This window comes from Pinus tabuliformis, chromosome 3_1, assembly GCF_031772625.1.
Source record: "Pinus tabuliformis cultivar Carrire ecotype Pingquan chromosome 3_1, CPIR1, whole genome shotgun sequence".
NCBI classification, from domain to species: domain Eukaryota; kingdom Viridiplantae; phylum Streptophyta; class Pinopsida; order Pinales; family Pinaceae; genus Pinus; species Pinus tabuliformis.
Window position 1 is genome coordinate 7,264,995 of NC_142301.1, and position 16,329 is coordinate 7,281,323.

At 40.1% G+C, this 16,329-nt stretch overlaps 2 protein-coding genes across 8 annotated transcripts in view; both read right to left on the minus strand.

The window, feature by feature from the left end:
• The window catches only part of LOC149185503 (PTB domain engulfment adapter), a 268,676-nt gene extending 252,846 nt beyond the window's left edge, over window positions 1–15,830 (minus strand). For 2 of the 7 annotated variants that reach the window (XM_089410705.1, XM_089410703.1), the window contains exon 1: window positions 15,501–15,828. In XM_089410705.1, the coding sequence (XP_089266831.1) occupies window positions 15,501–15,740 (240 nt within the window). In that variant the 5' untranslated portion in view covers window positions 15,741–15,828. Of the gene's footprint in view, window positions 1–15,500 lie in introns of all 7 variants that reach the window. The other 5 variants (XM_089410702.1, XM_089410704.1, XM_089410707.1 and 2 more) reach the window with 5 other exon arrangements.
• Window positions 2,009–11,310, minus strand: LOC149185504 (uncharacterized). The gene is made up of 2 exons (XM_089412245.1): window positions 10,768–11,310; window positions 2,009–2,185 (listed from the first exon to the last, which is right to left on the minus strand). Exons 1-2 carry the CDS (start codon window positions 11,308–11,310, stop codon window positions 2,009–2,011), a joined length of 720 nt encoding a protein of 239 aa, XP_089268371.1.
• Window positions 15,831–16,329: the final 499 nt, after the last annotated feature.

A 16,329-nucleotide genomic window follows, 5' to 3' on the forward strand; every position in this document is an offset into this window, starting at 1 on the left:
ACCCAGCCTCTTGGATTAGACCTTGCTACGGGAGCCCCGTCAATGAGTAGCAGGATTGGCTGGGTGGGTAGAGACAGATGCGGATGGAGTGGCAGAGAGAGCTACAGTGCAGGAGTCCCGATACAGCGCAGAGCTAGCAGGCTGCAGCAGTGCAAGAGGCACAGGAGTGTTGCACCAGTGCAGGAAGGCACAGAGAGGTGTGCAACGGTGTGAGATGCAGGGAGTTGTTGCAGCAGCGCAGAGGTCACAAAGAGGGAGCACTTGTGAGCCGCAGAGGGAGCTTCAGCATCTGTGGGTGTTTCTAGCCCAACAGGGAGGCCAGTTGGGAGATCAGTTACTTACTTCTCAGTAACTAAGTTGTTGTGCAGCAGTTGGCAGCACGATGCAACATGATGAGAGGAGGTGCAGTGCAGATGCAGTGCTAGGAGGAAGGACCAGCAGCAACACAAATGCAGAGGGAGCTATTGTACAGATGCAGCAGTGGCAGTGGCAGAACCATGGGCAGCAGTACAGGATGCAGTAGTGCAGAGGATGTTGAGCAGGAAGGCCTAGCATCAGCACAGGTACCGATGTCGGATGATCAGAGTAATACTCAGTGAGGAGTATTGTTAGAGCACAGTCCTCGCTAAGAGGGAGTGTTGATTTGGGGTAGCATCGGATGTGCTCTAGCCATGAAATTTGGTGGAGAGGTTGGGGCACATGAGATCTCCAATACCCAGAAGAGTTTGGGCAGATTCTAAACAGATCAAGAGATATTAAAATAATTAATATTTTTAATGGAGTCCCTAAGTCTAAAACTTAGGGAAAATAAAATATTAATGTGTATTAATATGAATCTGTGTTACCCGGATGCGGGTGCTTTTACTTGACATTAAGCATGGCACATGCCTCGACACCTGGGGGTAGGACGGAAGGCCGGCACATGTACGCGGAGGCCTGCAAAAGAGAATATCAGTTAATGCAAACGGCAATTGAATTCAGTTTGAAGCAGAGACGAAGGGACGGCGCATTCAAGCCGAGCATGGCAGCTCTGGACTCGATGCAGACCAGGAGTATGGCTCAAGGCTTTCCCCCCGCGGTGATAATGGTTGCCACGCCTTATATTAGGACCGCCATGCCAATTAACGAACAGAACTTGCCCATTGTTGCTGGTGTTTTGAGCGGGGTTACCCAGGCTTCCAGCATTCGAAGAATTGATAAGCGTTTGGGGTCTCTGGCCTTAGGCACCATGCCGAGAAGCAGAGGCGTGCCCAGGCGGGGAGGGAGGTCTGGTATCCGAGTTGGCCCTGAACTGGAAGAACTGCATCCAATTTCGCCCATGGCCTCCGCTCCGCCCTCGTCCCCTAGCTCAGAGCAGGAATGCCTTGTTCCGCAAGGCACCTACCAGACTTTTCGTCTCAGGTTTCCTAGCCGGCTCGTCAGACCAGAAGTGGTTGTCAATCTCACGGTTTACATTTCTGAGGAAGAGCCCGGAGATCCCAATTCAACCTCCCCTGCCTCTGCAAGTGTTCAGGACAGTGACATTCTCCTGGGCGACATGAATGGACTGGTGTATAGAGCTCACCGTTTTGAGGAGGCCCCGGCCCAGGACGCCCTGGTTCAGCAAGCACCGGCTCAGGAGGTTTCGGGTCTTGCTGCTTCCGTGCAAGAGGTTCTGCCGCCACCTAATTCGACCATGGAAAGGGAAGTCTTCAACGCACATGCTCAGCCTGGATCGGGAGAGCTGTTTCAGGAAGTGGAAGGGCTGGTCATCTGGCTCGACTCGCCCAGTCTGGACAAAGGAAAGCAGCCAGCGTCGCCCAGCCAGCCAGCCTAAGCCTCTTCGGGTGCTCTGTCTAGTTTTTTACAATTATGTCGATGACAATGTTGTTGTTTCCTTTTGTTCATTTCAGTCCAAGGTCTCAGTTTATCTACTGCTGTAAGTCTCAGGCTATTACAATATGCTTTCTATGTATTAGAGTCAATGATGTAAACTGGTTCTGTCCTGCCAGTAGCAATGGTGTTTTTGTCAGTTCGAGTCCAGGTTATCTGAAGTCCAGGAAAAATCATTATGGACTGTGTTTTGTAACTCAGTTAAAGCAGATAGACAGTATAGTCCAGCTTCTACTGTTTGAGGACTGGCCTCGGCCTCCTCGGAAGGTCTAACCATTGTACATATTTTTCCTTTCTTTATAATAGAACTAGCCTTTACATAGAAAAAAAAAAAAATATGAAGCTGTGTTAGAATGGTCCAAAAGTCATGGATCAAGCCAGATCTAATCTTAGCCGTTGATTAGTGACTTAATCTCAGCCATTGAGATGTCAACAAGAAAAGTATAAGAGGAGGCTTGAGGGTCATTTGGAGGGCATACCAAATGATCAGTCATTCTATTCTCTAGAGCGGGGTTTGCTAAGAGAGATAGAATCAGTGATCGGGAGAGTAGCTGAGGGGCATTGAGTACAGAAAAGGCAGAGATTGTGCTAGGAGAGCAGCGCAGCAGCCAAGGAGAGTGACGCAGAGCCAGCAAGGGCTCACGCAGAGGCAGCCAAGTGCTGCGCAGAGCACCAGAGGGGCCAGCGTAGCTGTCGCAAAGGCTTCCAAAGCTAACGCAGGGCCTCCTGGGGCTGACGCAGGGCCAGCGTGAGACAGAGAGTGGCTAACGCAGTTCAGATTGGGCAGACGCTGGGGTTGTAGAGCAGTGTTGTGCTGAGGAACTGCTGAAAGGATTTTCCAAGGTTTCAGCCAGGAGATTTCTCTCAAACTGTGAGGTATAGTTGCTAAGGAAATTCTCTGTTGGGTAGGCCAGTTTCGGCACCCAAATCGTACTCTGATATTGCTTAATAAGAAAACCCTCAAATAGCTGCACCGGTTTTCCCACATTGGGTTTTTCCGGGGACATTAGTCCAAAAATAATGGTGTCATATGGTGTATTTGCTTATGTTTCTTTTAGTTGCTGATCTGTAATATGTTGAGCATGCACTAGTGTTTATTTTCAGTATTTACATTGTAAATAACTTGTTAAGGAAAATAACAAGTAGGTAGGAATAAATCAGATAAAGTGCATGGAGGGTTTCTAACTAAGTAAACTTAGAAACTTCAACAATAGTGGTGGAAAATTGTTCAGCCATTGCATGAGAACAAACATTTTTTTGCAGGGAGGACTATCATGTCCCCAATTTTTGTGAGTGCAAAATTCACTAAGGAGTTTTGTCAATTTTGGAGATATTAAATAAAAAGGAGAAAATATTATTTTGTGAGAAAAAAGTAGAAATTATTATTTTAATGGGGAATGGTAACAAAATAATATTTTATTAGAAAAATGAGGTAAATTATTAGTTTAATAAAGAATGGAAGAAAAATATTATTTTATTAGAAAGATGGTAAATTATTATTTTATTCAAATAGTGGCAAAAAGTGGAAAATAGCCCCACCAATGAAGTAATAACGAAAAATGAAGGATCTAGAAGCTAGAGGGAGGCTCCATGAAGAATTGTAAAAAGAAGAGGAACTCTATTGCAAATCATTCTATCTTTTCATTTCTATTTGACATCTAAACTTGAGTTCTCTTGAGTTATTCAGCCAAGACAACCAATGCTGCTTAGCACAAGGGATTTCCAGGCGAAAATTCTACCTCTATCTTTGGAGAACTTCGAGTGTCTCCCTTGGAGTTTATTGCAAAGTATTCACTCAAAATTTTGTTATTTCTGGGTGCAGAAGACAAACCCCAGAGGTTATTTGGAGCATCATCTTTCTATTACAGGTTCCAGGTATTTGCAGAATATTTTCTATTGGTTAGAGGAGGAGTTTGGCACCATTTTTCAGAGTTGTTCCTGTATCTATTAGTTGGGCAGAATTTTCTCTTATAGAGCCAACGCAGGGGTTGGAGAACAGAGTTTTTTTTGGTGTTTGGTGTTGGTATTTGCCGAGAGTTTTTGGATGGGTGTGATAGCTATTTGCCAGAGGATATTTGTGCACAATTTCTCAACCATTTGCAGGAGAGTTTTATCATTTATTAGTAGTTTCTCTTTGGTTGGGCGTAAAACTGTGTAGCTGGGAGTTTCGCACTATTTGGGGATTTTCTGGATCAGCTAGAATCTGCCCAATATTTTTCTGGGTTTTTCTGGATTTTGTGAGAGTTCATGATTAAAATTTCACAACTTTTGTAGTTTTGAGGGCAAAAATTCTAGTTCTTCTCCAACAGCAGCAACAGTGTTTTCTAAGTAGTTCACACTTTTTTGGACTTTCAGGGTCAGTTGGAATTAACCTAAGATTTTTATGGGTTGGGTAGATTTTGGTGAGAGAAGCCTAATTTTAGAGCAGATTTGAGGGTATAAATCATAGTTCACCTCCGGCAGCAGCAGTAGAATATTTAGGCAATAATTCACAAGTGCAGCTTATTTATTTCCATTTTTATTTTGGAGGCCCGATTTATTATTGCAATAAATCTTTTGTGCCCATCATTGCAGTTATTTCTATCGAGAGTTTTGTATGTAACTGCTCCAGTAAATAAATAAAGCTGCTTACTTCTCTTGTTCTTGTGTTATTTACAATTGTGGCATTTCTGGGCTTATTTGGAAATGTTATTTTATTTTTGCTGCAATTTCATGGTTCTTGTTTTCTAATTTCTTGGAGAAATTTATGGTAGAAATTTTTAAGCAATTTCCCAGGAAAATTATAAATCGGGACATTACAAGATACTAGGGAGACAGTCTCAGCCAGATAAGGAGTGAGTTGCAGGGTGAAGGAAGAGGAGGGTATCAACATCAGTCAAAGACTAAGGAGAAGGTGATGCAAGGCATCAAAGGGACAGCTCTGAGACACAGCGCAGTTTCTAGCCGAGAGAGCAGAGAAGGGGTGACATAGTCACCAAGGGAGGCTCACACAGAGCCTGCATCAGCCTGATTGGGTGACGTTGTTACTGCAGAGGGCAGCACAGTGATTGCTGGGCCAGCGCAGAGACTGTTGAGTCTCATTTTTTCTGGTTGCCGGGGCTAGAGGTGCAGCGCAGATTTCCTCTGGAGTTGCTGGTGGGGTGCTGATTCTGTTGGTGCTGAAAATTACCTAGTGGGGCAGAAGCAAAGTAGAGGGAATCGGTTCCTCAGAAGATTTCTTGCCAAGAAATCTAGATCGAGTGTTGAGCAGTAGCAAAGAGAGATCAGAGAGGAGTGATTCGACAGTGGTTGGCAAAAGGATTTCCGTTAAGGAAATCGAGATTCAGAGTGAGCTTGTTCCTTAGAGGATTTCTAGCGCCAAAGAAATCCAAATCCGAGTTTTGCTAGGGTAGCAGCGAAAGAGGGAGAAGAGAACCAGTTCAACATTCATTTGAGCAAAGATGGCAGTTAACAAACTGAGGGATCGGGACAGGTTGGATGGAGCATCCAACTTCGTCATCTAGAAGGCCAGGACCCTGGCAGTTTTGGATAAAAATCGCATCAAAGATTATGCCTTGAAGACGATTGTTGTTCTGGCTGTTGTTGATCCTCTCAGGAAATACGAGGAGGCTCAGGCAAAAGTGAAGTGCGTGATCTTGGACGAGGTCAAGGATCATGTGATCCCACATATTGCTGAGAAGAACACAGCAAGGGAAATGTGGGAGGCCTTGACCACTTTATACCAGGGAACTTCCATTCAGCGGAAGATGTTGCTTGAGAGTCAGCTGAGACAGTTTCAGATGCAGAAGGGAGAAGAAATTGATCCCTTCCTTCTCAAGTTGCAAGGGATTTGTGACCAGCTAACTTCCGTAGGGGCTACACCAGATCCTGAATTTATAGTCAGGATTGCCTTGAATGCAGTCACTAAAGACTAGGAAACCTTTGTCCAAAGCATCTTGGGTAGGGCTTTTCTTCCCAGTTAGGAGGAGATGTGGGCAGCTCTTCGACAGAAAGAGATCAGATGGTTGACCAAGGCGGTAAGCAGCAGCAAAGGGGTCAGAGTCAAGAAGGAGGAAGAGGAGGATGCGACTCTCGCATCAACAGGACAGCAAGGGCAACAAAAACAGAAAAAGAAAGACATATCCAAAGTCAGATGCTTCAGATGTGGAGAAATGGGTCATTTCGCCATGCATTGCCCTCAGAAGAAGGGCAAAGAAGAGAATTCTGACTCAAAGGCTACTCTAGCGAAAGCTGACAAAGAGGATGATGATGAGGATTGCACCATGAGTGCTCGTGCACCTCTAGAAAAGAGCTGGGGCGATATTGAGTTGTAGTCGAGAGCACTGCAAAATAAAAGGCAGGATCCCTGAGGTGCCCAAACTCTTGGATAACATACGGCTACGGGAGCCCTTAATGACAGTAGCAGAATGACGGGAGTCAGTTGGTGTGAGGGATGACAGAGCAACAGTGGCAGAGCTAGAGTGCCAAAGTCTGAAGCAGTGCAATGGAGTGTTGCAACAATGCGGGAGGCATAGAGCAAATACAACAGCAGCGCAGTAGCATTAGAGGGTCGGCACAGATTAGCAGCAAAGGTAGCTTCAGCATCACGAGGCATCCAGACTGACCAGCACGTCAGCTTTTGGGTGACTTTTTCAGTTGTTTACTTCTCAGCAACTAAGTTGCAGTGCAGCAGTTAGCAGTGGCAGTGTTATAGGCAGCATGATGCAGCATATTGAGAGGGAGCTGCAGTACAGATGTAGCAGTGACAATGGCAATTTCATGGGTAGCAGTACAGATTGCAGTAGCGCAGTGAATGAATGGCAGCAGGTCGAGCATCAACAGCGCAAAGGACTGATGTCATGGATCAGTGTGATACTTATGCTGGGAAGTATTGCTAGAGCACATTCTTCACTAAGAGGGAGTGTTGATTTTTGGGTAGCATCGGATGTGCTCTAACTCCGAAATTTTGTGGAGGGGCTAGAACACATGAGATCTCCAAGACCCAGAAATCGTTTGGTGAAATTCCACCCGGATTGTATTTTATTAAAATAATTAATATTTTTAATGGGGTTCCTAAGTCTAAACTTAGGAAAATTAAAATATTAATGGGTATTAATGAAAATATGGGTGAGAAGATTCTAAGAGACGACGATCAAGTCTAATTTAATCTTAGTTGTTGATTAGAGATTAGATCACAGCTATTGATTTCTCAACAGGAAAAGTATAAATGGAGGTTTGGGGTCAGTTGGAGAAGATACACAGAGAGATTGAGGAAATCAATTTTCTAAGGTGAGAAGTTCTCAGGAGGGAAATTGATTGGGGAGATCTTGCAGCTGAGGGGCAATGATTCTAGTTGCAGGGTGAAAGAAGAGGAGGGTATCAGCATCAGTCAGAGGCTGAGGAGGAGGTGACGCGGGGCATCAGAGCAACAACGCAGAGGGACAGCTCTAAGAGGCAACTCAGCAAGGGATGCAGTCCTCACATAGAGATGACGCAGAGGTGACGCAGTGAACGCTGGAGGGTCTCTAGGGTGTCAGAATTTCTCCAAAGGGAGGAGGAAAATTATCTCAAGTGTTTTCTCAGAGGTTTCTCTATGTTCTACAAAATCATTCCTTGTAAAAAGATTGATGTTGAAGAACAATAAATAAACCCTCATCTGTTGCACCGTTTTTCCCGCATTGGGTTTTTCCGGGGACTATTGTCCAAAAATAACTGTGTTGCATTGATTGATTCTTGTGCTTGTATTTCATTGTTCTTTTCTCTATGCTATTATGTGACAACTGCAGTAGAATTTACTATGATGTTTACTAAAGGGTTTTGTAAATAACTGATTGTGGAAAATAAGTAAGAGAAATAAATCAGTCACTGCAGTAGAATTTTGTGTTAGAAATTTTCACATGGTATCAAAGCAGAGATCGAGAAATAGGATTAGAGAATTTGCAATGAGTCGGGAGCATGATGTTGGAGCAACAACTCAAAAGGACTCACACAGTTCTCCCGGGAAAGAGGAAAGCACGAAGAATATGGATCACGACTATTCTATGTTAGCTTCCAAACTGGAAGAAGAAGTTGCTTGCTTGGCAAGTTCTGCTTCCTCTGAGGTTTGGTATATTGATAGTGGAGCTTCTACGCACATGACGGGAATACGAGAATGTTTCTTGAGCTATCAAGAAGAATAGATGAACTTCCAAATCACCATGGGAAATAAGTCAAAATGTACCCCCGTAGGAAGAGGTACTATAGTTTTTCAAACAGAAGCAGGGGATCGGCTTCGAGCTACCAATGTGCTACATGTGCCTGGATTGGGGATGAACTTACTCTCTGTATCTCAATTACAAAACAAGGGCTATGATGTTTTCTTCATTGGGAAGAAAGTATATGTCAAACATCCGAGTTGGAAGAAGAAGGCCCAAATTGGAGTCAGAAGTAACAGACTATATAAGTTACAACTAGAATCTCCAATGGCACTGATAGGTAGCAGTGGGGAAAAAGATTTGAATGAACTATGGCACAGGAGGATGGGGCACTTACACCATGGGGCTCTAAGAATTCTCAGAAGAACCATCACAGCAGTTCCAAAATTAAGTACCAAACGAGAATATGTATACAGAGGTTGTGTACTGGGCAAATACTCAATAACCCAAGGGAAATCGATTCTCAAGGAGTAAGAGTTCGATTTCAGAGGGAGAGTTGCAGGGTGAAGGAAGAGGAGGGTATTAGCATCAGTCAGAGACTGAGGAGGAGGTGACGTAGGGCATCAGAGGGACAGCTCTGAGAGGCAGCGCAGCAAGGGACGCAGTCCTCACGCAAAGGTGACGCAGTGAAGGCTCGAGGGTCTCTGGGTTGTCAAAATTTCTCCAAAGGGAGGAGGAAAATTATCTCAAGTGTTTTCTCAGAGGTTTCTCTATGTTCTGCAAAATCATTCATTGTAAAGAGATTGTTGCTGAAGAATAATAAATAAACCCTCATCTGCTGCACCGGTTTTCCCGCATTTGGTTTTTTTGGAGACTATTGTCCAAAAATAATTGTGTTGATGTGATTGATTCTTGTGCTTGTATTTCACTATTCTTTTCTCTATGCTATTATGTGACAACTGCAGTAGAATTTACTTTGATGTTTACTGAAGGGTTTTGTAAATAAATTATTGTGGAAAATAAGTAGGAGAAATAAATCAATCACTGCGGTAGAATTTCATGTTAGAAATTTTCAAAATTTATTTATTTATTTATTTATTTTATTTATTTATTTATTTATTTATTTATTTTATTTTTTATTTTTTTTTATTTATTTTTTTATCTCTTAGGTTTCTGCGATCTTCATAATTGTGTAGATCATCTTCCGGATTCATCGCATTAGGTTACTTGTTGATCGACGTTTCGAACCATCAACGGTGGTTCATCTTCAGGATGTGAAAGAATTAGTGGAAAACTGGTCTTATTATTCAGTTTAATAAATAGATGTAAGAGATGCATTGCCGACAGATATTAGGGATTGTTGTTTTAATTATGTTTTAATTATTAAAAGGTTTTGAGATTTATATGATTCATAAATAGTTAATTTGAATTTTGTTTAAAGTTTTTTATGTTTAATGTTAAATTGTTGTTAATATTGAATTCTAAAATCTTGTTAAATTATATCTTATTATGGTTATAATTTATTTTACTTATATTGGATTAAATCATTACTATTGGTTGAATATTTTCATTTTAATAATTTATTATTGAATTGTAATTAATAATAATAATTGTAATTATAAATAATTATTGTTAATTTATTAATTTATTATTATATTTAATTTATTATTGATTTATTATTGAACTAATAATAATTATAAATATAATTATTGTTAATTTATTAATTTAATATAGAATTATAATTTATTGGAGTTGTCTATAATGCGACTTTTTGGAGATTCCGGTGACGGAATCCGGCAGAAAAAATTGAGGTTAAATCTTGATTTGTATTATTTAAAATGGTTTTTTAACTGCATATTTGGATTCAGCACCCTGAAAAACCCCTGGGACGCTTTGATTGTGCAGAAACTAGCTATCAAACTTGCGATTCCAATAAATTGCTGCCGGATTTTGACCGGAAAAACCCACCGGAAAAGCTTTCAAAAAGTCTCATTATAGACAATTGCTAATTTATTAGGGTCATATTTGTTGTTTTATATTTATTATTTTAATTATATTTTATTTTACTTGTTTTGCTATATATTTTGTTATATTAATTATGTTTCATTTTAATTGTATATTTTGATTATTTCATAGTTTTGAAGATTATATGATACAAATTTCTTATTATATGGTTAGTTTGAGGTTTGTTTAAAGTTTTTAATTGTTGATTTTAAATTATTGTTAATTTTACTTTTTGTTAGATTATAATTAATGGTTTAAACACCTTTTTTAATTTGTTTTTGGATAATTTAGAGGAGGATAGTGGTTAGGGAGGGGTAAGATTAGATGAAAGGATTGGAATCCAGTTTTCACTTATGGTCCATCCGTCGTCTCTGTTGAGGTTATTAGGGTGCTTGCTAATTTCTATGGCTTCTCTGAATTTCCTTATAAAGTAGTGATCACTTCTAGCTAAGATGCGGGTATCTTCTATACAAATTTGGTGTTTAGTTTTATTGGAATGTTCTGCTAAAGCTGATGATTTGGATCGATTATGTTTAATGTCAGCTGCGTGTTCCTGGATTCTTGTGTTAAAGGATCTCCCAGTCTCACCTACATAGGGCTTGCCACACGAGCAAGGAATTAAGTAGACACCCTTATGACATTTTGGATCAATTTTGTCTTTAATCGGTTTAAGGCAGCTACGGATAGTGTTTAAAGGTTTGAAGGTGGTTAGAATTCTATTCTTTTTTAGGATGCGGGAGATTTTATCCGTAGTCCCTAGTATGTAAGGTAGGTTAACTTTTCCTATAATATTATCAAAATATTTATTCTTATTAGGTCGAGTGTTTGCTTTATTTATGGCTTTGATAGCTTGATGTTTGTTGTATCCATTTTTTTGGAAAACTTTAATAAGGTGTTCTTTTTCTTTTTCTAGGTGTTCCTTGTCAGAGATTCTGAGGGCTCTCGTTGCTAATGTGTTGAGGACTCCTAGTTTGTGGGTTGGGTGATGATGTGAGGAGGCATGTAAATATTGTTCAGTGTGAGTCTTTTTTCTATATACCTGGTGAGATATGGAGCCATCATCCTTCCTAGTGATAAGGATATCAAGGAAGGGGAGGCTCTTGTTGACCTCGACTTCCATAGTGAATTTTATGGAAGGGGATAAACTATTTAGGTGTTGTTTGAAGGTTTCTAGGGTTTCTCTTCCATGAGGCCATATGATAAATGTGTCATCCACATATCTTTTCCACAATTTAGGTTTCAGGGGTGAGGTCATGAGGGCTTTGTTTTCAAAGTCTTCCATGAATAAATTGGCAATAATAGGAGACAATGGCGACCCCATGGCAACTCCGCATGTTTGTTCATAAACATCTTCCATGAAGCTGAAAAAGGTGGATCTTAGGCAAATTTCTATGAGCTTTGATGTGTCAGGATCTGTTAGTTTAGAGATGACTTCCATGGCATCATTGATAGGGATATTGGTGTATAGCGAGGTGACATCAAAACTAACCAAAATGTCATTTTGGTCAAGTTTGATGTTCTTAATTTCTTCAATGAATTGGGTTGAGTCTTTGACAAAGGAGTCTGTGTTTCCCACTAGAGGTTTTAGTTTTTTGGCCAGGTGTTTTGCTAGGTGGTATGTGGGCCCATTAATGGTGTTTACTATTGGTATGAGAGGGATGCCTTCTTTGTGAATTTTTGGAGCTCCATAGATTCTAGGTGTGTATGGATTGTTCACTATGAGATTTTTGTGGTCTTGTATAATACTTCATTTGATTAAGTTGCAAACTTTTTTGGAGATCTTGTTTAATGGGTTTTTATTGAGTTTTCTGTAGCAGCCACTGTTGTTTAGATGGTCTAGCATTTTTGTTTTGTAGTCACTTTTGTTCATGATAACAGTGGCTCCTCCTTTGTCTGCTTTCAACACTACAACATCAGGGTTAGAGTTCAAGGTTTTTAGAGCTAGATACTCGCGTTTACTGATGTTGCTTTTGGGGGGTTTTGATTTCCTAAGAGTGATGGAACAGTCTTGTCTTATTTGTTCTTTTATAGTGTCTGGAAGGTTTTTAATGCCATATTCAATGTTGCACAGAATATCTTCAACTGGGATCTTGCGTGGGGTGATAGAGAAATTTAAGCCTTTCCTTAATAGGTTGAGGATGTGTTCATTTAGTTGGAGGTTGGATAGATTTATGACCAGATTGTCGTTGTTATTCTTATTATTATTATTGGTGTGTGACATAGGTTTAGTATTAATAGGTTGTCCTGAAGGGGTTGTATTGATTGTGTTTGTGTTACCATAAGTGTTGTTTTCTATGGAAATATTAGTCGGGTTTATTGGATTATTTAATTGTGAGAGTTGCTTGCCTCGTTGCATGGGTAAGGAGATTAGACTAGGTATCTTGGGCTGGAGCACAGATTTGGAGGATTATGCGGAAAGTAGGTTGGGTTGTTTGGGATGGGGCGAGATATCTAATTGCGTGTGGAGAGTGGGCGCAGATGTGGTGGGCTGTTCAATGACTGGCTTAGCAGTGAGTTGGTTGTTGAGAGGTGTAGCAGTGAGGAGCGGTATGCCAGTGGCTGGTTGTTGGAGCGATTGCAGTGTTGGATGCGTGGGGGATGGGCTGCGTGATGTGAACACTGTTGATTGTTGTTTGGGAGAGGGGATCCTATTATCAAATATCGTGGGTTGTGGTAGATTCGTAGGCTGGAGCTGTTTGGGATGGGGCGGGTTACCTAATTGCGTGTGGAGAGTGGGCACAGATGTGGTGGGTTGTTCAATGATTGGCGTAGCAGTGAGCTGGTTGTTGAGAGGTGTAGCAACGAGTAGCAGTATGCCAGTGGCTGGTTGTTGGAGTGCGGTTGCGTTTGATTGCAGAGTTAGAAGCGTGGGGGATGGGCTGCGTGATGTGAGCGCTGTTGATTGTTGCTTGGGAGAGGGGATCCTATTATCAGATATTGTGGGCTGTGGTAGATTCGTAGGTTGGAGCTGCTTGGGAGAGGGGATTCTATTGTTTGATATCGTGGGCTGTGGTAGATGCGTAGGCTGGATTAGGGACGTATGTGTACTGTTTGGTTGCTGGAGCCACGGTATGGAGGACTGCGTGGGTGGTGCATGTTGAGTGAAATGCTTGGGGGATGGGTTGTGGGCTGTGAGGGTAGATTTTATGACGGACGGTAGGCTAGGGGGTGTGTGCTGAGTGGAGGAAAGGGACCTGTTGTGCAATCTGGCATGCGTGGGGGTGTTTTCTGAAGACTGAGTATTGTCATTGAGCGAAATATTGTGATTGATGAGAGATTTTAAGGAGGCTATCTATGAAGTATTGATTTTAGAGGGGGAGATGGAGTTAGATACAATGTGGGAGGTCTCTTTTTGGTCTAGGAGTTTAGAGAATTTCTGAGATTGTTTCATGCTGGTTTGTTGTTCCAGCCTAAGAGCTTTTAATGCCGAAGCTAAGTCAATTGATACCCATAACTGCGGCTGGATTAAATTAGCTAAAATTGCATGAAGATTAAGTTTTTTGAGATAAAGTACTGAGTTCATACCTGGTTCTCCTGATTTCGCTTCAAATTAACTATTTATGAATCATATAAATTTCAATTAACTATTTATGAATCATATAAATTTCAAAACCTTTTAATAATTAAAACAACAAAATATAAAATAAAACAATTAAAACAAAAATATAATTAAAATTATAGATTATAAATTCAATAATAAATTAATAATCCCTAATATCTGTCAACAATGCATCTCTTACATCTATTTATTAAACTGAATAATAAGACCAGTTTTCCACTAATTCTTTCACATCCTGAAGATTAACCACCATTGATGGTTCAAAACATTGATCAACAAGTAACCTAATGCGATGAATCCGGAAGATGATCTACACAATTTTCAAATTGTTCTTGTGTTATTTACAATTTTGGCATTTCTGGGTTTATTTGGAAATGTTATTTTATTTTTGCAGCAATTTCATGGTTCTTGTTTTGCAATTTATTGGAGAAATTTATGGTAAAAAAATTTTAAGCAATTTCCCAAGAAAAATAGGAAAATTATAAATCGGGACATTACTAGATACCATGGAGACAGTCTCAGCGAGATAAGGAGTGAGGTAATAGAAGATCAACCCAAATTTTCATAATAATGAAGGTGAAAATTTTGTAGTGAAAGCAGGGCATTCGAATGTTAGTGGTACTTTGTCAAGACATCAATATTTGTGGAACATCCCAAGTCCTTATTCCCAACATGATACATGAGAGGAACCACCATTAGAACACTTTGTAAGTGCTAGCAGATTATTCAGGAAGACAGCTTTTATGGCAAGTTTGGTAGTGTTTCCTCTTCAAAGGAAACTACTTCCGGACCACCCTCTCAGAGCTACATTGATGCTACTTGGATGAGTTCTCATACTCATATCTACCAATTCAAACTTAATCTTCCAGTTCTTGCAGCCCTACATCATCCATAAAATCTTTGGATGACTTTATAATGATATATCAACTCCTATGTTTTCTAACCTAAAATAATATGTCCTTGTACAAATGGTGCTTCATGCTTATTTCAGCTGATGTGCTATGGTTTCTTGTGACGGTTTCTTATCTTGAAGTGGTGTGATAGTTTAGAACCTTGTCATGAAAGTGATAAACATTGGTAAAATCTTATAGCACTTCTTAATTATAATAGTTTATTTTTCTCTCCATGGAGTAAATAAGTGTTCTTAGAAAAGTATGTCATGACTTAAGACTAATTGTATTACTAGTAATTTAGTTGAGTAGCATATACATATCCTCACCATATCTAAACATTTTCCACCTATTCCCTTTCAATACCATATCCTCCATACAAAAATATAATCATGACTTATGTTAAACTTATCAAAAGTCATCCAACAAAATCTAATGAAAAAATTAAAATAAACCTAAGTCAAATAAAGTATAAAATGGCTAAAAGGTGAAGAGCAGGGAAGAGAATGAAGAAAAAACCTAGACACCACTTTATTAGAGAGGCATACCCCTAAAGTCTTGTGCAAAATTAAAAAAAAAAAAAAAACAGAACCTCGCAAATTAAAGAAAAATCTAGTGACCCAAAAATTATAACAAATTGGATACCTACGACTCTGCTCAATGTGTCTTATAAGATCAGGCCAAGAATACCCAGTCAAGGGCCACGTTAAAACACAGATTTTAACGTACAAACAAAAACACACACAGAGATATGGATTTAACCACAGCTTCACCCTGCGCTGTAATGAAACTATTCAGGGAAAATAATCGATTCGAGCTCTAAATTAAAACTGAGTCGGAAGGAAATTTAGTTTATTCTCTCGAAGATCTGGGTCAGTGAGAACTAAAAAATGTAGCCATGAGTACCAGTTTGTACTGTCCAGTGAAATGGATTAAGTATCCTAATAAGTTGAAATATTTCTTGAATTTCTATCAGTTGAAATTTTTATCATTCAGCCTTAGCAGAGCAGAACACAGTAAAAAGGATAAACTACTCAGAACAGGACATGTATATATACTAACCGGACCATTCTGCTGTGGAGGTTTGAAGAGAACCATGAAATGCTGCAAGTGCCAGTAACGCATGGAATAAGCGGTAGACAAACCCCACTGTGCGGGCCCTGGCGTTGCTCGCAAAGCCATGCTCCCTACATACACCTCGTAGTAATCCCCGTCACCACTTTGCCTTTCATTTTTCTTTCCAGGCTGCGTCCGCGGCGCCGACACCAATGCCAACGGCACCGCTCCACATGCCATCCCCATACTCAGCTTCGAACAAATTGAATGGCATCACCCTCTTCTATTTCAGACCTGTAATAAAAAGACGTGCCAAATCAACCACACCACACCATTTGTTCTTAACTTTAAATCAATAACCCAGGGAGATAAGATGAATCATCACATTAGTATACTTATGTATGTTTTTTACCTTAATTTAAGGATGAATTAACAAAAAAATCTTGGTATTTGTTTTAGGGAATTTAATTTTTGTTATTTTTTATTATTATTTAAATTTAGAAAGAAATAAATAAAATTATTTTAACGTCCACGAGGTTAAATATAGCTTATGGGACACATTTATTCTTCATCTAGTTGATATATTTGGCCATTTTCCTGTGAAGCCTCATAATAAACACTTTCAACTTGTCGACAAACCTCTCGCTAAATAGATTATCTCAAGAGCTAGCGGCCAAAATATATGTGTAACTCTCTGTGTTGTCCTTGAAGGCCTCGCATTCTAAAATGAACTGCTTTTATGTTTCCATTTTTCTGGAAGAACAAAAAATACATACTATTTCCTCCCACACTTCTTTTGGTCTTTTCCAGCATCTTGTTTCACAACGGAGTTTAT